Here is a 15,768-nt window from a genome sequence, read left to right on the forward strand (position 1 = left end):
AATCAGAAAACCCTTGTTTTGGTATCTGGACTGAAGTTCAGATATTGTATCTCCACTCATACTTTCGAATGAAGCCCAGGCCTCTTTGGAGAAAAATATCAACCAATAAACCTCAAGACTCCTGTTGATCCATATCAGTGTGAACTGTACTGTAACAGTAAAGTGGAGGGGTTTGGGATTGTGGGTGATGAAACGTAGCCCTGCTGCTTTCTGTTTGTCGTTGGGTTCTTTATCTTTCTTCTCTTATCACTTGTATTTTTGTGTACCTGCTGAGGCACTCAAATACAAGCAATTATACACACACACACATCCTCTTGCCTCAGGTATTTATTACACTCTTATTAGAAATGATATTTAGTGTGACTGTGGTCATATTACCAAACTGTTTAAGGATATCACTGCTCCTGACGTTTGTCTTTTAGCTAATGCATTTTTCTAATCATTAGGGGAGGACAGCGTGCAGGGCAGTGAGGGCTTAGCCATGTAATACGTTGTTTTTGCAGTTATGAAACACTGAGTAAATGTTTGTCTGTGAACCACCACAGCAAACTGAAGGCAGTCGAACTGTTTTTCCCTGGAGCCTGGTGCCATATATGAACTACACCGCACTGCAGAGGAAGCCAAAGAATGTGATAAAAGTTTTCAAAATATATACATATATAGCCAAATTAAGATAGGAGAGTCAGCCTCACCTGCACACAGGAAGGACAGAAGAACGAGGGAGGAGAGCTCCAGTCTCCACCTATGCTTTTTTCAAACCTCCAACTCTATTTACATCTCCACTGCAGAGCTGGAGAGGAGATTAAAAGCCACAATGTACAGTCCAACCAGAGCTGCCTTACTTTATTTATTACTTAGATTTATTTATTAATTTTCAAGGTAATACATCACATAAGTATGGTGATAAAACACAGCTAAAGAACAAAATAAATGAACACAAAAAAACAAATACTTGAAAAACAAAGACCAAGGTCTGCATCTTAATACCCTCAGTGAACCCACAAGTGTCTATCTAAAGGTTATTGGCCTCACACTGGTGACTCAGGCACTTGTTGCCATGGCCCAGCTGAATTCACATAGTTAAATGAGGGATATCTACATGAAGTGCATGAGTCACCAAATTGCAGCCTTTTTCAAATGGTGCTGTAGATGTTCATTTTCCTCGACTAAGCTCAATTGCCTCCGTTCCGCTGCTTCTAAATGTCAGTGGTCGACAAATTGAAGTGCCAGCAGAAAGTCTGACATATTACTTTATACTTAATAGCCTGCATACGTAAAGTCTTATGAAGGATCATTGCATTTACATGTCAGGCGTTTCACTGACAGCCAGCCAGACTAAATTAATACAATGTAGAGGACCAAATAAGAAAGCAAGAAGCACAATGGTCAAAGCAAAAAAAACAAAAGAAGAAGGGCAAATGGAAATAAGGTGAAACAAGTGCAATATTTCATCCTTAAAACACTCAGAGTTAAACATTTTCTCTCCTCTAATTCTGCATCATGTAACACATCACCATATGTCTATCTCCCCTTGGTTTTTTAGTAAAATTCATAGTAATAAACAGAAGCTACTGAGGAGGTGTACCACTCGGAAACATAGGTACACAGCATTTCTGCTCCCGTTACATGACGTTTTTCTTTGGGAATGCTGACTAATTCTTGGTGCATGGGTATTTGTAGGAGGCTGTGCAGCCTGAGAGAGGGCAGAGCCAGTGCAGGGAGACATCAGTCGCCTCTATAGTAAAACACTATCTGCCTTTGTTTGATCTTTGCCTGAGCAATGCGCTACTTCTGCCTGTTGTGATTTTGGTTTTAACTACATTTGCTCTCAGAACATTTGTGTCAGGTTTCATGTTCAGTTAAATAATTAACGTGTAACGTGATTTCTCATGACTGTAGAGTGATTAGACTGTGGCTCCTGGTGTTGCATCTAAAACTACATGTCGCACTCCACTCGCCACATTCCCAACACAAACTTTTAGCTCTGTGGTGCCATCCTATGACATGTTGCTGTCTCTCAAACACACCCACATCATACAGTATGTGTCTCTACAGCCACAGTCACTTTCAAAGATAAGTCTTGTGATATCTTGTATTTTTATTGCCAACAAATCCAATGAAAAGACCAAAACCAGCAATGAATCAGTGAGTGAGTCACACTGTTGCACTGGGTGACATGTTCCTCCATTACCATGAACATGACCACTGTGGTTTATTTTGACTCAATCCCACATGCACCATCCTGCTACTGTAAATCCTCACATGTGCACCAAATGTGAGTTCATCTGCAGCTGAAAGTAATTCAGTTTACAAACACATCATTTATACCTGATTGTTTGTTACAACCCAGAGCACCAAGCTGTTGTAGGAAATTACTGAGCCTTTTTTTTTGAAAAATGAAACTATATTCTGTGTTTGTGAGCTAATTTACATCAGTGGGTTGTTGACACATAAAAGGCAGCAGAGTCAGAAAGCACTGAGAGATGGATTAACACATTTTTTTAGCTTTGGTCTTTCCATTACACTTGTTGACAGTGAGATAAACAAAATAGAGTATAAACCGTCACCAGCCTTATTCTTTGGATTAAAACTGCACGTGATCAATCTAACATACAGCACCACTTAAGTGACTGTATTTAAATTAGCCATGCCTGTTGCCTGTACGCTGCCTTTGCATGCAGTCATTAAAGCTGCATGAACACACAATCATCGACCTCCTGACTTTCTCTTCTTCCCATTGTCCTGTTCATTCACTTTCCACATTCCAGTTTTTTCATAACTCACCCTTTCACGACACATTACATGGAACTCACGTGCAACAAATCCTGTGGCTTAAATGATGATTTGCGGTTGTGTATGGTAAGTAACCTATCGTGATATCAGCAAAAATGAACATAAAACCATTTGATACAACAGTGTGGAACTGACTGTCCCTTTAGTTTTTTACGTAGGCTGACATACTGTAGCAGTTATAGATGCACACATCCAGGCACAACTCAAAACACACGGCTGAATACCTAACCCGAGTTTGCATTTTGTGCAAAGCACCTGCTGCAATGCATGCTGGGCTTTCTCCATTTTGTGCTGCAGCTCTTCACAGTTGTATTAGTAGGTAAAGTTCTGGATGATGACTGCCTTATGATTATATTGTGTAAAGGAACAGCATTTTGCAGTCTTTGATCATTTATGTTGTTACCCTGAAATCATTAACAAATCTTTATCTGTCTGTCATTCCACCTCTTCACAACACCATTCCCTTCTTATTCCTCTTTTTCCTACTCCCCTCTCTGACCATTGTTCATCCTAACTTCACTCTCCAGTCAGAAGTTGAGCTTCAAAGAGCGGGTGAGGATGGCGAGCCCCCGAGGTCAGAGTATTAAGAACAGGCAGACGTCTTCTGTGAACGATCGGCGGTCACCGGTGGCTGAGGCCAGTACGGAGGGCACCAGCCCTGCCAAGGTCCAGAAGAGCTGGAGCTTCAATGATCGCACACGTTTCAGACCTTCACTCCGCCTAAAGAGCCAGTCCCGCTCCACCACTGATGGTAGGTGTCTCTGTCCTTCCATTCCTGGTTCAGACAATGTCTGACTTACTTCTGTTTAATTTGCAGTATGAAGTTGATTTGCAACCAAAGTCAAAGTAGAGTTATAGTCATTCAGCGTCGTACTTAACAGACACAATGAAAGTGGTATCAACCAAACTTTCAACAAGAAAGCAAAGGTGTTGTTTTTTTTTTTTTTTTTAATGTTGAATTAAAGTCCCTTTAAGTCCAAGCATGTGACAAGTGAATCCCCCACATGTTTTTAATTGTCAGGCACTGTCCATATACCCACCAGAACTGGTTTTTCCCACTAATTCAGACAGCCAGAGTGGAGGAATGCTAATGGTCGCTTGCACTTCCTTCCTTTGGCCTAGAAGTGCCGGCCTGGCAAGCCCTTCTGGGTAATGGCCAGTTGGTGTTTGTGGGTGGACTGAGGGATTGATGGAAGGTGGGGGTGGTGAGCTCCAGCAGCCATATGGGGTGTTGGAGCCAGCCAGCTGGCTGAGGCCTGCTGGTGGAGAAGAATCAATAACCAAGCTAGCCAAAACCAAACTGGTTGGCTGGTTAGCCACGCTCCATCTGGTTGTTCGCTGACATGTTGGCTAAATGAGATGTTAGAGGATGGGAAATGTTTCCTTTTTATTACGGCTTAATTAGAAGTGAAAGAAGCTATTTTAGTGAAAAGATTCTATATTATATTTAATGGAGCAAATCATTAGCCAACACTGTTTGGCATTGTCCTCTGGTGATACCCAACACATACAAACAGATGCCTACATGCTTTGCACTATTAAGTGATGCTTATCCAAGGTCATGTACAATATTTGGTTAATCAGAACAAACAGCTCGACTCTGCAGTCCAGCTCTTGGACTGTAACCTTCTGTGTACCCAGTGTTGTGACTCTGAAGGCCCATAAACAGAGCTGTATTGTCAAAAAGATGCATTGTTAGCAATATCTCTGCAGACACACCAGAGGCCTGTTCTTTACTACTAGCCTGCTGTTCCAGACAGCAGCTCAGGACACTGTTTTTCTCTGTCACTCTATCAGATCAATCTGTCTTTCCCTTTCACTTTCAATTCAATCCACCTCCTTCCAGTCTGATTCCTGATTAATCCCCAGTATCATAATTATCAGACCCTGATGAAGGTCAGTGTAAACCCTAAACTTGGTTTACCTTTTTACTTTACAAAATTAAGAATAACCCAGTAAATGCAACCAGATTTCTACTCTCTGACAACCTCAATTTAATTTTTTTTTTCTTTTAAAGCTGCACCAATATTTTCCATCCATAAACAATGGATGACATATGTGAAAGAGTTCTCCTGTAGTAATGAACCCATGGAGGTAACTATCTCACAGTGTTTAGGAAAGTGGTAAACATTCCTGGATCTGCCACTTTAACCAGATCAATGACAAAATGTAATGGTTTCTCCCCTGGCCGCTGCCACATCCCTCCACCAAATGTGGTGCAAATTTTGGTTCAGTACTTCTGTCAAAATCCTGCTGACAAACAAACAGAGATGTGTGAAAACATAAACTCCATGGCAGAAGTAATTATCATTTTGCATTTAAGTGTCTGTGAGTCACTGTTTTAGTTGTCAGGCCCCCAGGCTCAAAAACATGTATATGTCATATATGTTGCTCTGTATATGCTGGATGTTAACTGTTTACTAACACATTTTCTGTATGATTTTTATGATGTGATAATATGTCAGAGTTGTTTTCAGCTTGTTCCAACATCCCCAATCTTATTATGCAGCTTTAAAGTTTTTTTTTTGAGCATCACATAACATTATGTAGGAGGATGACCTGGAGGAGGGAATCACATTATTTCATTTAGCAGTAATTGGTTGAAATGCTGAGATTGTTATTGTTCTACAACCATGTAAGGAAGTCTGATAATAAAATCAGATGCTTCTTTGGAGGTGGCTGGGAGGATTATGGTTATTGACTGCATGTGAACCAGGCTTTTAGAGTAGTAAGACTAATGGAACACATGTGAACGCACTGTCTGAGTCCTGGCCTCACAGTAATCCATGTTTTTTCATGTAAAATGCCACTGGTGACATTAAGCGGTCTGACCAAGAAACAAAATCTGAACAGTCATTTTCTGTGTCCTCTCTCCTGAGCAGCAGACTCCACCATAGCAGGTGAGGATGGCTTTGATGAGAAGGGCTGTCACTGCGAGATCTCGGTGGAGGACCTGCTGCCCTCAGTCAAGTCTGTCATTAGAGCTGTCAGGTGAGACAAAGGAAATAAGACTTCCTCCACCAATCCAAGCAATACTGTATTTTTATACTGCCAAGGTTACATGCAAACAAACCCTGATTGCAACCCCCTGCTGTTCAGCAGCTTTCCTGATTGAATGTGCTCCGGGGGATTAAAGTGACTGGTGATTGGATAAAATGTTGAGAGAGAGGAAATATGGTTCACGGGAGCATTAACACTGTAAAGCTATGTAAGGTGACCATGTCACAAGGACACAGTGTGTGTCTTAGTCATGATGTCCAAACAGAAACATAGTTAGTCAGAGGGGGCTTTAACAAACACTGTAATTTTGCCTTGAACCCGTGAGATCTTAGAAAGTTGTGGTTCAACTGTCACTCAGCTCCTATGGCTCAACCCACTGGAGTTTTACTTCAAAAAAGTATTTCTCCATGGCAGAACTGAACAGCAGAAGTTATGTTATATTCTATATTTGCAGCTTGTGTTAGATTTTTTTTGTATTGTATTATTAGATTTTTATTACAGATTCATTAATACTTATGCAGCATTTTCCTGCATATGCTTCCTGTTTTAAGTGGCTGACCTACTTTGTATACCACTGCAATGGGCAGTTTAATGTATAGCGATGCTCATCATATCCTTTCTTTGAAAATGCTTTATCTGCAAAGGAACTAGTAAGATAAATGTAATGGAGTCATTTCCCTCTGTAATTGTACTTGAGTAAGTGTTACATTCCACCACTGTACCACCATCAAGCAACATGGAGGACTGTTTCTTCAGTAAAATTAGTTCCAATACAATGTGATCACAGTCTGATTCTGCAAAGACATGTTGCTTTTGCATGTAATTGTTCCTGTGCTTAGCATTTCCATTATGACAACAAGCCAGATACACTTCCGTACAAAGGGTTGTAGATTGCCGGTCCCTGTCTCACTCTACGAGACTCTCACATTCAGCCAAATTCCTCTGAATTTAGCGGTGAGGCTCCACAGGTGCCTACATTTCAGAAAGCTTTTTCACACCAATAGTTTTACACGCACACAGCCACTACATCACTGGGTGTTTTTATAAGGTCCACTGAAGTGATTGTTCAGGTGCCGTGACTGTTTGCTCTGGTGTAAAGAAACAGGTATGACGCATTGCAAGCACCTTTGAAAAAAACAAGAGGGGTAAGGTTTGCTGTGTTTTCATTAGCCGCAGTTTGTGAAATATTACATGTTGAAGGAGTCACTGCAAGTCCACCTGTACTGACTGGATCAGAGCTCCCCCTAGTGGCTGTTTCATAAATTTCTCTGCTGTTTGCGCAGGATAATGAAGTTCCATGTAGCCAAGAAGAAGTTTAAGGAGACGCTGCGTCCTTATGATGTGAAGGATGTGATTGAACAGTACTCTGCCGGTCACTTGGACATGCTGTGTCGCATCAAGAGCCTGCAGACCAGGTAGCAATAAGGACAGACTACACACACACACACACACTCACAGCATGACAACATCATCAGCTGAGTTTTCATTACTGTAACCTTTGCTATCAAAGTAGAGCTGTGTGACCACACTGTAACTGATACATCTGTGTCTTGGTGTGTATGTGTGTGTAATTGTGTGTATGCATGTATGCGTGCACATGCACTCATAACATATAAATGCATGGGTACATATGTGTGTTACGCTGCTGTATGTCTGTTTGTTCTTTTACATTTTCTATGTGTGCATATGTATGTGTGCGTGTGTTTTCTTCCCTCACAGGCTGGACATGATTGTAGGCCCGCAGCCCCTGAGCAACAGAGCCAAGACCTTTTCCTCCCCCTCCTTCCCTGTCTATTACAGCCAGGGCAGAAAGAACTCCACTCAGGGGTCAGAATTTGCCCCCCTCCCCACCCCATCCATGTCACATGGGTTCAGTTCACTTCAGTCAGTCAATTCAAGAGTTTGTTGCCCCTCCAAAAAAAAAGAAAACTGAAATTATGACGAAATTAAGATGAATATGAGGTTTCTTCTTTGAACTGATTGAGCTAGAAGTGAAATGATCCCAGTCTTTCTTCACTCGTTGCCCCTCTCTTAAACACCTCTGTCCTGGGTGTGTGGTCATCCTCTAACCAAACACTAACAAAACCCTACAATATATTGACTTTGGTTCTGCCTTTTTTTTCTGGTGCATTCTGGGAAATTCAGTGATCTTTACACAAGTAAACACCTACCACACAGAAACATCTGCTGTAACATACACACACACACACACACACACACACGCACACAAACTAAATTCTCAGTGAGTTTTACCTGCCATCACTGTTGTAATACTGACCCCTGCTGTTGTCAAGCGTTCACTGAAGCTGCTGCGTACAGTTTATTCTTGATCCTCTGCAGGGTGATGATCACACTTGGGGATAAGACTGAGAAAGTATTAACATATATATAATTTTTTTTTAACAAAATAATCCAAAATCTACTTGCTCGCTTTTTACAGAGCTGTTTTCAGTAGCATCTCATGGTCAACTGTTGCCATGATGATAACTCTTGTTGTCTTCACATGACTGAAGTGACAACTGAGCAACCTCCATCCACTTTGAGATGTGGCTGAGAGGTCCAGAAAAGGCTTGTAAGTGGACCTTGAGTTAAGATTACTGCTGTTTTTAAGGTCAAGAATAAACTTCCGCACTCAGCTGTTTCAACATTTGTTCTAACCTTTATAGATTAATTGATAGGTAATCGTTAATACAACAGACAGCAAGTGAAAAACTTGCTGCTGTCTGATGTAACTGAAGCTTTTCCTCTGATAAAAACATCAGATCTGTGTGCAGCAATGAGGAGACAGTAACCTTCCTCAAATTAACACATATAACAAACATAAGCGCTACACAAACTGCATAAATTCAACACTGTTTTTGTTTATTTGGTGCTATTTTACTGATATCATCCCATTGCATTCTCCAACAGTCCATCTGACTGGAGAATTAGTGCTACCAGCTGTTTTTACAACTTTTCACAGAGTCTCTGAGCAGAACAGTTAATCTCACATCCAAAATGTACTAATGCAACCAGAACACTTTATCCATATTTCCAGATCACGTCTTGTAGCAGAACACTGATATTTGTCTTACAAACTTTGACACTGAGAACATACTGACCTAAAAAACACCAACAACAGGTGGAATTACAACATGGCTCCCTTCTGTCTTTGAAGCAGCTTTTGAAACATTTATTTACTGTATTTATTTGTAATAAAAGGCCATAAAGTTTCTATTGCAACAAAAAGAATGGCATTTCTTTATCTCATGTACTGTGCTATCTTACAGTATATGTCAGAGAAATTAATTAAAGACAATATGCATCAAAAGCCTGTAATCACACACAGCACAGCTACATGTTAGATAATACAGCAGTGCTAATCAACCCTGCCTTCTGCATTTGGGCACAACTTCTCAGTGCTCTCTTCAACACGCCTGTGAAGGAATCTTTTAGCAGCCTGATCCTTCAGTCTTCTGCAGATGCAGTATGTCCAGACATGCTCCATGTTGAAGAGGGGCGTATGATCATGTGGCTGGTGGCTCATAAACTTTCCACCTCCACGAGGAAAAGAATTCCTCTGTGGGACTGAGGAATGGAGAGTGAGGTGGAAGGAAAAGTGACACCATCCTGGGACAGGCTGTAAACCACTCGTCAGTGCCACACACATCCAAATAAGCATAAAAACACACACTCAAGGAAAACACACATTTTAAAATGTGAGTCTGTGTTTTTGTTGGAGGGTCTTGTTGAAGCTCTTAACATTTATTTCTCAGAAACGTTGGTGGTGTTAAAATTGCATGACATTGCCTTGGCTTATCCATGCCCTCATTAACAGACTTAACCCACTTTATTAACCCGATTCTACTGAACCTCACTGGATTGAGCAGGAGCAGTGTTTATGTAAGGAATGAGAGTAACGGAGAAACTGAATTTGAATATGACGCAGTGGAACAAAATGAATATAAGATTTTATTCAGATCAGAAAAAAAGCAAAGTTTTTTTTTTGTTAAGTGACAAGAAACTCACGAGAGAACAGTTTTAGTATTTGTCAAATCCAGTGAGGAAGTATAAACTCTCATTTCCCTGTACCTGTTGGAAAAGAAGGTGCTTATGGTAATCTATTCTTCTGTTGCAGTCTCCTCTTCCTTCCTTTCTGTCGGCTGCCTCGTGGATTTCTACTTTGTCACTCTTTCTTATCATTAATGTCTTACTGTGTTTGCATGTGCTTGTGTGTGTGTGTGTGTGTTTCTGTGTGTGCGTGTTCCAGAGTGGACCAAATCCTTGGCAAGGGCCAGATCCCCCTGGACAAGAAGATTCGAGAGAAGCTGCTGTCTGATGGTGATATATTAGAGGACATGAGCATGCTGGGTCGCGTCTGTAAGGTGGAGCGGCAGGTTTGTGTGTTACTTCTTGTTTTATGTTTTATTTTCCTATGGTGGATTAAATAATTGGTTATTTCTATTTCCAGAAAATGTGATTTGATGGGGATTAAAAGGGTCAGTTCAGTTTTTACAGTTCAGTTTTCATTACAAAACTCAAATGAGTTTTAGGGTGTACTCTTATTTGCTTTCTTTACAAGAGTTTTGAAGAGCTAGGTGAGAAGATCAATACCAATCTCACGTCTGTGCATGAAGTACAGAGCTGCAGTCAAGATGTGGTTAGCCTAGCTTAGCATAACGACTGGAAGCAGAGGTAACAATTAGCCTGTCTCAAATAAAAAAGTAAAAGGAGAAGAGGAGAAGCCTACTGTCTCTGTACAGGTGGAATGGTAATGTAAGACAGTAAATGGGAGTTTATATTATGGGACATAGTTTGTGTAACAGTGACCCAACTTGCTTTCTGCAGTTAACAAACTGAAGAAAGAGGAAGTTGCTGCTGTTGAGACAAACACAATCTTAAGTTCTAGCAAAGCTTTTCTTCGACTCCCATGTTTTTTTTTTAACTTTACCTGGAAGTAATTCTGTGAAATGGCTCAGTGTATCAAACCTGGCAACATTGACAGGCTAACTCTTCTCACTGCTTTCTCTCTTTATGCTGAACTAGCTAATAATGTCACAACCGCCTCACACCAAGTGAGTGGTGTAACACTACGGATGCTTCCCGGGGAGACTCATCAATGGACAGAATGATTTTAAAGTTATAACCACATACAAAAATTCAACACGTAGTGGTTTTAAAATACCTTCCTTTCACAGTGATTTGCTTTCCTTTCTTTCGTATCTCTCCACTCCTTGCTCCCCTCCTCCCCCTTTCTCCTCACAGGTCCAGTCGATTGAGTCAAAGCTCGACTCCCTGCTCGACATTTATCGCCAGGTTTTGCGTAAAGGCTCGTCTTCAGCTCTCACGCTCTCCTCTCTGCCCCTGTTCGAGCTGGAACAGACCTCTGACTACCACTCCTCTGTCTTCAGCAAGGACTTGTCCTGCTCCACCCATGTCAGCAGCAGCGGAGCGCCTCCCCCTGGTGGCTGTGTCACACGCTCCACCACTAATTCCCACCTTTCCCAGGGAGGACTCCAACTCATCCTGGCTCCACCCAATGAGCTTAACCTCAATCTCAATGTCTCCTCTTCCACACCTCCATCTGGCCTTGCATCCTCCTCTTTTAGCCCGTCGCCACTGCCTCATCACCATCATCATCACCACCACCATCATCATCCTCATCATACCCACCATCATCATACCCAGGCTCAGGCCACCACACCTGAAAGTGGCACTGATGAGGCTGTGGGGAGCTCTACACCCATCCTCACCCCAAACAGTATCAGCAGTGGAGGGGGAGGAGGAGTAGGAGACGGAGGATTTCCTCTTCTGCCGAGCCTACCACCACCGCTCCCTCCCAGCCGGAGAAGTGGCCCAAGCAACTTGGTGCGAGAGCCCTCCATAGAAGCGTCCCCTGACATGGAGGACTTTTGTGGAGGTCTAGGGACAAAGATGGAGCACAGCAGTGTGAGGGAGGACCTAGGCCTTGGGTTGGGCCTGAGCAGGTTAGGGCAGCAGCTAAAGGGCAACACCAAAAGCAATGGCAGGCTAAACACCAAGGAGGAGGGCTCCTGGAGGAGGCATATGAGCCTGGAGCTTGAGCCCCTGGTTCCGCCAGCCCTGGGCTGCTGCTCTGGCCCCAGCCATATGGACCAAGGCTTGGGCAAGTCCATGTCAGTGCAAGACCTGATGCAGGTACCTCCAGGGGCTGTCCAGGACACCCACCACAGCCACAGCCTGTCATCTCCAAGCCCCAGTACAAGCAGTGACTCCCCCATTGGCTTCCACAGTTGTAGCCAAGACCCTGGGGGAGGAGGGGGTGGTGGTGGTATAGGCAGGAGTGGTGGAGGCGGATGGGGTGAGGAGGACCTTTTTATCAGTGACAGGGACATAGAGGCGCAGGGATTTGACTTCCTGTCACAGGGAACTGCTGAGGCCCACTCGTACACCTCGGAGCTCCTGAGGACGGGGGGCAGAGCAGGGGCAGGGTCCCGGGGCTCTAACCGTAGCCTGTCCAGCGGTCACGCATCCTCACCCTCTGCTGGCAGCACCGAATTGCTGAACATGCCACACGTGCGGCTAAAATAGACCCAGCTACCTGTTGGGAAGGCACGTAAATCTCACCTCGCAGAGACAGTTTTTATCCTTTTTGGATGGGAGTGGGAGGGTGGGACTGTAACAAGGGGTCCTTTTTTTTTTTTTTTTGGTTAACTTTCATTTTGATCCATTTGATAAGAATCACAGTATTTTCATACAGGCTGATCACATATGGCATATCATTGCATGAGTTACTCTTTGTTTTAAAGTTTGATTGACAACCTGAGATAAATATGAACGGGAACACAGACCCCCAAAACCTGAGACTCTGCTATGAAACAAAGCCAACTAAACTTGACAAGGCTCTGTAACACAGCCGGTTGATATGTGACCATGAGACACTGCATGAACACTGCATGTTTTCAGTCAAAGGTACTGAGATTAGCGAGACACAGTTTACACTGAACAAAGCAGGAAGGCACAGACACATGGAAAATTCCTTTGAGAACAACATTCATATCTGTAGTAAGCAAGGGAAAAATGGGGCCTAATAGTTAAATGTGTTGCTGTATAGAGAGCCAAAGTGAAACCAGAACTTTTGCGTTCTTGTCCAGGAATAAGAGAACCCATAACTCATATATCCCACTGAGATATCGAACATCGGTAATAACTAAAAATCCAGGCTTGAAAAAGAGCTTTTCTCAACTGTATGTTGTGTGACTCGCTTGACGTGTTTAGATAAGTATGGTAGTCTTTTGAAAAACAATCTAATATTGTTGCTTATTCAGTATTTATCTTTTTAGCAGCCTTCAGCAAACACCATTTCCCATAAGCTCTAGACGTTCGCAGGCAAAATCTCACTGCTTGACAGAAGAGGCGAGTCCATGAGCGAGTTCAAACCATGGATGTAATAACACCAGCACAGAGGGGAGTGGAAGCTGTGATTTACAGCCAGAAAGAATGAATTTAGGGGACAGATAGTGCTGGTGAGTTTTATAGATACGGACCAAACCAAGTTACAATAAACACAAGTACTCATGCTGCCGCACTTGTAGTTTTATTTCATGAGAGCTCTAGTTTTTTGGATGCTAAAAAAAAAAATGTTGTTTAACTTTGTTAACTTTGAAGGATTCAACTTCTAATAGTCAGTGCTGTCGAGGTGGATGATTTGTCTAAGAATACGGAAAGAAATCCTGAGGAACATTCTTCGTTTCATTCACAAAGACACAAAAAAAATCCTGAATGAGAGATTGCATTGAGTTACAGAAGCTAGTGGAACAGAGGCATGCTGGGATGTGACGCCATATTCAGCTCTGTATACAAGATGTCACTGTCTCTCCAATTACATGACAGGCTTCCATACTGAAATGAATGTTACCTCTTTTCATTCTCTGGTGTTGCCACTATTCCTGTTTTATTTCCAAGTCATTTTCGAAAACCAGATCGATCATCTCCCCAAATTTCTATCCTCAAATGTTCAATTTTATTACAATCCTCAGCAAATGAAAGTACCACGCCACAAAAACAGTGTATACAAGTTTTAGTTCCTGAACTACAGGTCATTAATACTTAACATTTTTGCCGAACATTATCAAAAGAAGGAAATATAATGTTAATTTGTTCAGCGTATTTTTTCTCAGGCATCCACTGGTTTTCATTTGTTTCCCTACAGTAAATCAATTAGCAGATGCTTAAGTTGTGTAAGAAGTCATTGTGAACATCAGGTAATTTTTAGTTGCATTTTCAAGTCTGAAAATCTGATTTGCATATCATACTGCCAACAATACTGGACAAAATACATCCAAGTTTCTGAAACTGAAACTGAAAAAGCTTGTTTCCAAGTGATTTGGAGGATATAGGCTAAAACGTGTAGAACTGCAGGATTGGCCCTTTCATTTTTTTCGGTCAGTTAAACTGTAAACTGAATTGGTGGGCATCTTATTTTGACAGCCGTAACCATAACCTGTTACTGAGGAGAACAGCAGGAAGACAAATGTCAGTGTAACTGCCAAGTATGTGGACGCTTATCAATGCCACTTCTGCCAAGTCAGCTCCAGTACCATCATGTTGAAAGAACATACATGTATATACACATGTACACATAAGAAAGCCCATTAAACAGAATCTAAGGTCCAGTCCAGAGGAGAGGAGCAAGGAGCAGCTGTTGCTTGCTTTCAGATCAGTTATGCACCGATCGGTTTGTTTTCCAGCTGACGACAGCCATGGATTGAAACACATTGTGAATGTCATTTCTTGCTTTAAAGAACAGTTTGTTATTTTGTCAGAACAGGAGTGTCTTAGCAAAGCACTTTGTTTTGGTTCCGAATCAGACACACTGAAAGAAATGTTCAGAAATCTAACTTTGTATTACATTTATCTTTTTGCCTCCCCGTTTTTACATGAAATCTTATTTAAATCATGGTCAATGTTTGCTTTCCTTTTTACACAGTGATGTGGGATTTTTTTTTTTTCTTCCTTTGAAATGGACTCACTGCAGAATGTATCGCTTATTTCATTATTAATATGAGTAGAAAATCTATTTCTTGAACTGCTGAGCAGTGACATCGAGATAACTAATGACCAGCTTCCTCTTCCTGTTGCATGGTGCAGAATCAGGTGCATCAGGTAAGGTTAAGTGGCTTTGTCTAAGTTTTGGAAAATAATTGCAGCACCACAACATGCAGGTACTGTAGATACTACCCATATAGCATTTGAAGCCTCAGTGGTGAATATTCACCCTTAGCAAGCAGTACCTCAATGAAGTTCTGAATACTCATATCAAAGACCAGAATATGTGAAGGAGACCTGGGGTCAGTTTGCTTTCGAGAGGTGGAGTTTACTTTCTTTTAAGATATTTAAATACACTTTGCATGAAAAGGTTGTCATATCCAAACCTATTTATAACAGAGGAATGAATGCCACATCATTAAGACAAAGCACTATTTATGGTTCAAATCGATTGCAGAGAAAGTAAAAAAGACCCCAGCTCTGAAGTCTAGAAAACCTGCAGTACATACAGTATATTGGTGCCTTGCTTTTGTGGTACATATTCATCTCCATACCTACGGTTTCCTGAAAAGTGCATTAGATTCCTCTGAACAGAAATGGTTGCACTGTCTTCATTTTCTCTCCTTGTAAATGTTCTAACTTGAGGCATCATACAGTTTTCTATTCAGAGATCATTTTGCTACTGGGCACAAAACAGGCCTTTGACATGTTAACATTCTGTCTCATTTATTTTAATTTATTTAAATTATGTGCACATATTTACACACTAGTAATAATCTCAGTTAGATTTATGAAGCCTGTAATGTAATGAAAATGCAAGTGGACTTTTATTCTCATTCATCAATAAAGGAAATTCTATGAAGAGTTTGTGTTTTGTTTTCTCATTGTCATGCACTGAAACCGTTCTTCAGTAGTTTGGGAGTATGGAAGTAAAGCAGCAGTAGCAATGATACCAGGAACAAAGACTGT

The 15,768-nt window shown here is 41.7% G+C and overlaps 1 protein-coding gene across 2 annotated transcripts in view; it reads left to right on the plus strand.

The window, feature by feature from the left end:
* kcnq5b (potassium voltage-gated channel, KQT-like subfamily, member 5b) overlaps window positions 1-15,661 on the plus strand; it is a 109,170-nt gene extending 93,509 nt beyond the window's left edge. The window contains exons 10-15 of one of the 2 annotated variants that reach the window (XM_041035604.1): window positions 3,321-3,544; window positions 5,676-5,784; window positions 7,077-7,208; window positions 7,513-7,620; window positions 10,043-10,169; window positions 11,038-15,661. In XM_041035604.1, the coding sequence (XP_040891538.1) occupies window positions 3,321-3,544; window positions 5,676-5,784; window positions 7,077-7,208; window positions 7,513-7,620; window positions 10,043-10,169; window positions 11,038-12,342 (2,005 nt within the window). In that variant the 3' untranslated portion in view covers window positions 12,343-15,661. The remainder of the gene's footprint in view (window positions 1-3,320; window positions 3,545-5,675; window positions 5,785-7,076; window positions 7,209-7,512; window positions 7,621-10,042; window positions 10,170-11,037) is intronic. The other variant, XM_041035605.1, reaches the window with a different exon arrangement.
* Window positions 15,662-15,768: the final 107 nt, after the last annotated feature.

Source organism: Toxotes jaculatrix, chromosome 4, assembly GCF_017976425.1.
Source record: "Toxotes jaculatrix isolate fToxJac2 chromosome 4, fToxJac2.pri, whole genome shotgun sequence".
NCBI classification, from domain to species: Eukaryota; Metazoa; Chordata; class Actinopteri; family Toxotidae; genus Toxotes; species Toxotes jaculatrix.